This window comes from Malania oleifera, chromosome 4, assembly GCF_029873635.1.
Source record: "Malania oleifera isolate guangnan ecotype guangnan chromosome 4, ASM2987363v1, whole genome shotgun sequence".
Classification (NCBI taxonomy): domain Eukaryota; kingdom Viridiplantae; phylum Streptophyta; class Magnoliopsida; order Santalales; family Ximeniaceae; genus Malania; species Malania oleifera.
This window is the reverse complement of record NC_080420.1, coordinates 121,307,705-121,314,543: the sequence shown is the minus strand read 5'-3', so window position 1 is coordinate 121,314,543 and position 6,839 is coordinate 121,307,705. Positions and strand designations below refer to the sequence as shown.

The following is a 6,839-nucleotide window of genomic DNA, read 5'->3' as shown; positions in this document are numbered from 1 at the left end:
ATAAAATTTTATTTATTTATTATCTAAAACTATTACTTAGATTAAACTCATTCTCCATTGTAAGTTGGCATATATTTTTAATATGAATGTATGTGCTTGATACACGTTATCCCGTGAAGAAGAGTATATTCAATAATTTAATATAAATACCAATATAATTCTCGTGTAGTTAGAGAGAATTATTAAGTAGGTTAAATCTATCGTGTCATCAAACTCAAATATAGTTAATATTCGCAAAACATCAAAAAATAAATAGTTTTCAATCAATATTAATCATGGTTTGCATTAGTTTGATTTGTAGAATATTCACATTGAAATTGTTACGCGACAATCTATTGTATTCTATTGATCTATATTTTATTAATAAAGTTGTACTGATCTTTTTATTTTCTTTTCTTAAACTAAAATGGCTATAGATTTGAGAGCGTCTCATAATTTTGAATGTTGCTTTAGAAAATGGGAGAATGCTAACAAACATTTTATCGAAGTAAATTTTTGGAGATCTATTTGTCAAATCATTGGTGTCTTTATTATATATTGAATAGTTTTTCCACATAAAAAGCCTCAAATATTTGATAAAAATATGATCGTCCAATTGATAGACACCTGCTCCTTCACTTGCATAGCTTCAATATTTTGTGTGTTAAGCTTTTATCATGTACTCGTTTATGATAAATAATTTGCATTAATGTTTTCATATTGTGTGAAAAACACTTAAGCATGTGAAATATTGATGTTTATATAGTACCGAAGCAATGCCACGATAGCATTTGAGAAATAAGATAGGATTTATTTTTAAGGCATACTTTTTGTAATCTCAAACAATTTTTTTATGTTATTTTTTTTTTTAGGCTATCATCAAGTTATGCACTCTGTTTCTAAGTTTTTTCCTACTTTATTTTAAGAAAATTCTGTTCAAATTAATTTTTAGCTTAAAATTTTAAAATTAATTATCTATTTTAAGGTTAATTATTAATTCATGAGCTAAAAAAATTCTATGAAAAATCTTGAATTAGTGTTTGAGTTGGGGGATAGTTACATTGTTGATTTTCAAAAATTCTAAATTAATTTCAAGATCATGAGGAATTAAATTGCTTGATTTCAATAATTCCATTTTCATTTCGGGCTTATGGTTATTCTCCACTTGAATGGTGACTTAAAAATTAATCAACTCAACTTAAATAGTATATTTGTTATGAATTCAGCTAAAAGAAGAGCATTTGATAGGTTCAAGGATTTGGGTTGATTTTAATTCGTTTGATTTTTTTGAAAATTTTTTAAAAATTTATTTTAGAGTATGGGTTATATTATTTTAGTTGGTTTAATTTTGAATTCCAAATTTGTATAGATTAGATTATTTTGGTTTGCTTAATTCTAGTTAAACAAATCTCCTCCTATTGCCTCTCTACAACTAGCAAGTAGATTATGTCCTCTTTTTCTGCTTAATCATAAGGGGAAAGCCTAAGAGAATACATAGAGAAATCTAAAACGTTTTTGCAGTTTAAGTTGGGTCAGCTCAGACTTAAATTTTCAACTAAGCCAATTAGTTTAGTTTGAGGAGAAAAAAATGACCTAAGTCAAATTCAAATCACATTGGATGCAGTTTGAATAGATTTGATCCTTTGGTGAGTTGGGTTGGATTGGCAAGTTAATTTATTTGTCTGAAAAATGAATACCGAGATGAGCATGATTTATTAGAAATTTTGCAAAACATACGCAATACCAATGAAAATTAAAAAGTGAAACTTAACCTATAAATATTGTTGTAAACCACAAAAATAATAATATCAATATTCGCGGGAGGTGGATGTTGAATCGAATTGACAAGATCAATCTAGTGATTTTTCAAATCGAAATCGAGTTGAATTAAATGAATAGCCGATAATTTGATTACAACATCTAAGTAGGTTGAATCAAGTAAATCGTCCAAATAATATTGTAGCGATCCGAAAACTGAGTGGATATGATCGATGTTGATAAACCTTAGGTCAATCTCTAAAGAAAAATGGGTTGAAGCGAGCAGGCTTAATGATTTAGTTGGTAGTATCCATCCTTTTGACATAAATCTTAAACTCAGATGTTCCTAGAGAGAACTTTTATTTATTTATTTATTTATTTTAATTTGTAAGGTTAATAGAATATCAATTAGACAATATTAGGGCCCTAATCAAAACAAAAAACTTACTTTTGCTACATTGAATTTTTCTCAATTTGACTTCCTACTCTATTTTTTCTTTTAATATTGAAATAGCCTCCTAAATTTTATTTACTTTAACTTACATCTCATGCAATAACAAGTGAAGTGAAAATTCAGTGAGGACTATAACCTACAAAGGGACCTATACATAGATATGCCCTAATCGATAACTTTCTTTGTAAGCAAGTCGGTTCGGGTAATCAAGGATTTTCTTGGACATGGGTTTGGAAAGACTGGAAATTTTTATCTAGTTATACTTGAACAAAGGCTGCTTAGGAATGAGGTTAGGGCAAAATACACTCTTAGATCCTCTCGGATTTGTGATCACGGTGGTCTCACCGTATAAAAGATTAGCAACACTAATTGATATTGCCCAAGTACGATCTCATTTGATATTAATCCTCGATATTTAGTCGCTCTTACAGCAAATATTAGATTGGTCTTGTTCATAATGTCTACCAAGACGATTTCTATCTTTCCTATGTGAAAAGCAATCAAACAGGTTATGTTTTTACAAAAAATTAAGAGCAACATTACATGGGTCAGCCATTCTAGTAAATTTGAACACGAGCTTCTCGACAGCTTAATACAATCCAATACAACACCAGCTGATTCACAAAGAAATTAATAAAATATATTTTTTATAAAATCAATTCTCTATTGTTACTCATCTGCCAGTTAAAATAAGAAAAATTGAAAGATAATTACAAGTGAAAATTACACTATTAATTTGCTCTAATATTTTTCTGTATTTTAATTTATTCCTTCATTTTCCATATTCAGAACAAGGCCTAAGAAGAACATGCAAGGAGGAAGATGAGCATTAACATAAACAACAGAGAATATCTCGGGAACAAACAAAATATTAAATGCATTTAAATAAAAGGTCTTCTTCTCGAATAGCAATATTTATGTTCTCACAACATATCTTAGAGCACACTAGCCCCATCTAAAATAAAAATGCCCAAAACTGTCTAAAAAGATTGAAAAAAACTTCTCATTGAAGATTGAAAGGAGAAAGTCTCTGAAAAAACCAAAATTAATGCAAGAGATGATTTTCTTTACTTCATGCTCCAACAACTTCAGTTTCCTCTGCCATTGTTTCATCAGCTGGCCTCTCCACCTTGACACCAAGATCTTCAGTAAAGTCGCCATAAACCTGCAAGTGCACACCCTAAATTAACAACAAAGAAGTAGAGCACCGCCTAAGACCATGGGAAAGAATTCAAACATTATGTCTAGATTGCACAACATTCTGGTTAACAAGTATGGGATTGCGGTACAGCTCATGCTCTAAATTGCATGGTATACTCATATGTTGGTTAAAATGGATAACGATGGTTAAGCATTTCTAAATCAAAAAAAGCAAAAAATCTTTGGTGGAATAGGCTAATAATTGTTGTGAAAAAATATTATAAAGCAATATTTCCCCACTTTTACTACTAAAAATGTCATTTGTAAAATAAGATATTGAATTAAACTTTTGATCACTACATTTAGTGTTCCAACACAAAAAGAAAATGTATCGTGTTTCATTGAACTTGTGCTAATTTGCAGTTCACCAGGGAATTAGGCATCCTAATAACTGGCTATACCATCACTACAAGTGCATGAATATATGTGCATTTGCATCACCACAAGTCATTAGAGCAGATGGGATATCTAAAAGGATCAAAACAGTTAACTTGGGAAGAAAAAAGAAGCTCAAAATAATATTAAGAAAATACCTCCATCAGCTTTCCAAGATCGAATTTAGGAGCTTTCAAGATCTTGACTTTACGGATGAAAACATTCTGTAGAGGATATATGCTTGCAGTGGCCTTAACAATTTCTCTCCCAATAGATTCAGGAATGAACTTTGCCACCAGCTCCTTGAGGTCACAGGAAGTTGCCTGGTTTATCATAATTTCCCTCATCTTTCGGCGAATCTGGCATAAGAACATCCAATTTAAAGTCAAGCATAAGAAAAAAAAACATCAGTAATGTAATCAACTCACAGTCAATTCCTTAAAAAAGCATGTCATGGCATTAACCAAACCTGACGTATCTGGCTGGATTGAGCATAGCAGGTCCGCTTAACCTGGTTTGTACGCTTCTTAGTAAATGCAATGCAGAACATCCTAAGACTGTAGTTGTCAGTTGTCTTCACATCAACATGAGCTTCAATCAAAGTCTGCCACTTGCGAACCAATGACCTCAACTTATCGGTGGTGAAATCCATACCCTAACATTCAGAGTATACCATTTCATGCTTCTTTTTCAGTTGGAAAATTAAACAAGTATTATTATAGTTTGGCCATAGGGATGTAAATTAACAACTTAGTTGTGATCTCCAGCCTACCCAGAAGTTTGTGAGGACATTCCTCCCCTGCACATCCTCCGCTCTCAGTCGGATCTTCCTGTAGGACTGATCTTCATCATTGTCATTAATATCCGCAAGGCACATCTCAAACACTCGATGCTTGAGTCCTTCAGATGCAATCTGTAGGAAAATGAGCAGGCAACCAATTCAACAATAATACATAATGCCAATTTCTAGTTTGGATCAACACAACATGGTAAACCTCCATTATCTTTATGACATGGTTTTACATGACAAGAATATCAATCAACAGAATTATTTCTTCCCATTGGTAACCTTAAATAGATGCCTTAAGCAAGAAACATAATGTAAACAATTAAATTCCTTCCGTAATGCATCCTACTACTAGAAGGCATTAACAAATTTAAGAGGACATGTGTTGTAAGCATTGAAATCAAGAAGTACGTAAATAACATATTATCAAGAAATGAGTCCGTGCCAACTAAAATCCACAACAACAGAAACAGCACAAAACCAGAATCAATTATTATCATATTCTAACTTATGGATCATCTAAACTTTTCAGCCAGCCCATGCATCTATTTTCATGAGTGTGGATGTATAGCAAAAACAGAATTGTCCTCTTGCCTAATCTATATCAGAACTCACTCACAAAAAGGGAATTTTTCCTATTTGACATCCACTTTTATTCCAAATACTGTGTACATGTATAACAAATATAGTGGAGTTGTCTCATCACCTTATCTACATCTACGCAGAAAGAAATGGAATTTTCCCACTATGGTATTAAACAATAACTACCCATAAATCTCACTTTGGTCTCTGCTTTGTAGAATCCTGAAATATCCCTATCAAAATTCTAAATTTCAACCAAAATGATTCCCTCGGTTTGAACAAGAGCATTTGAGACAGTAAGGAAATTAAGTTAAATTAAATTATTACTAACTCGCCTACTAGATAGAGCTTAAGTTCTTACCATGTTACTCATTTATGTACTAATAATATTTATTTGTTTCTAAAAGGGCTGACTTTAACCCTATGTTGGGGGGAGGTTTGGATTTGAATTGTCATGAATTTGGAAAAAATCTAATACAGCATTGCATAGAATTTTGTCAAAATTCACCCAAATCCAAATCCAATGCCTGAAATTCACGCTCTCAAATGCAGCATAAGATCCCCCTCCCCCAAAAGAAGGAACTTGGTGGCAGTTAAGTGTATACAAAAAATCCAGCAATGATATATGCTGAGATTTTCTATTTCTGATCATCTGAGAAGGGGCGTAATAAGCATCTATTAATGATACACATGGTTTACATGGCAAAACAATACACAACAGCTGCATTTATGCGGGAAGAAGTAAACTCCACTGCTATGCATCTTACAGGTAAAATGCAATAACAAATTTAAGTTAAAATACGTTAGACACTGAAATCAAATAAAAATACAACTTTGAATGTAACTACATACAAACATAATGGATCTAAATTAGAAGCAGCAGAGCAAATCAAATGAAGTTAGGTCCCTAAACACCTCTAAAATTTCTTTCAGAGAGGGGGGGAGAGAGACATACCTTCGTTCCCTGAGTTCGGGTAACAAGGGTTTTGCCGATATTTCTGGTCTTGAAGGGCGCAGGTGCCTTTATATCATACCAGTCCTTCTTAGCGAACGGATCCGCCCTGCCAAAACAACAAAATCAACATCTAAAACAAACGATTCGCAGATCCAGAAGCAAATTTCAAATCAATACAGCTTTTCTCTAGTTTATGCACTCACGCCTTCTTCTTCCCTCCCTTCTTGCCCTTGGAGATCCTCTTGTTCTTTCTGTAAACAACAAAACAACAAACAATAGCAGTCAGATAGACATAGAGACATCGCTAAAGAGCTAGAGCAAGCCAGCGAGCAAGAGAGAGAGAGAGAGCTTACCCCACGGCCATTGCTAGGGTTTTTGCTTCAGAAGTTGGAAGCCGAAGACAACAAAATGAAAACCCTACGCAGCTGGGCGGCCAGGGCTTCTTCCTTGGGTTTGCGTTTAGATATAACAGCGGAGGCGTAGGGTTCTACTTCCGTTGCCTATTTTGCCCCTGCCTTAAATACAAATTAATAAGTATTGACATTATTATTTTCATAGTCGTAATTTCATTATTCCTTATTTGGAAAAAAAAAAATAATTGTTTTGAGACAATTTTATCCAATTGACTTTGAAATCTAATAATATTAATATAAATTTATAAACAAATTATATTTAAATTTATTACTTTTGGACAGGTAATTAGAGAATAATGGTGATTATGGGAGAGTTTCGAGAGGAGTAATAGAGAT

The 6,839-nt window shown here is 32.7% G+C and overlaps 1 protein-coding gene across 1 annotated transcript; it reads right to left on the bottom strand.

Annotated features, from left to right (window-relative positions):
* Positions 1-3,047: 3,047 nt before the first annotated feature.
* On the bottom strand, positions 3,048-6,585 carry LOC131154544 (small ribosomal subunit protein eS1z). The gene is made up of 7 exons (XM_058107372.1): positions 6,444-6,585; positions 6,294-6,341; positions 6,091-6,196; positions 4,539-4,679; positions 4,236-4,421; positions 3,925-4,125; positions 3,048-3,356 (listed from the first exon to the last, which is right to left on the bottom strand). The coding sequence occupies exons 1-7, from the start codon at positions 6,452-6,454 to the stop codon at positions 3,264-3,266; spliced, it is 786 nt and encodes a 261-aa protein (XP_057963355.1). The 5' UTR covers positions 6,455-6,585; the 3' UTR covers positions 3,048-3,263.
* Positions 6,586-6,839: the final 254 nt, after the last annotated feature.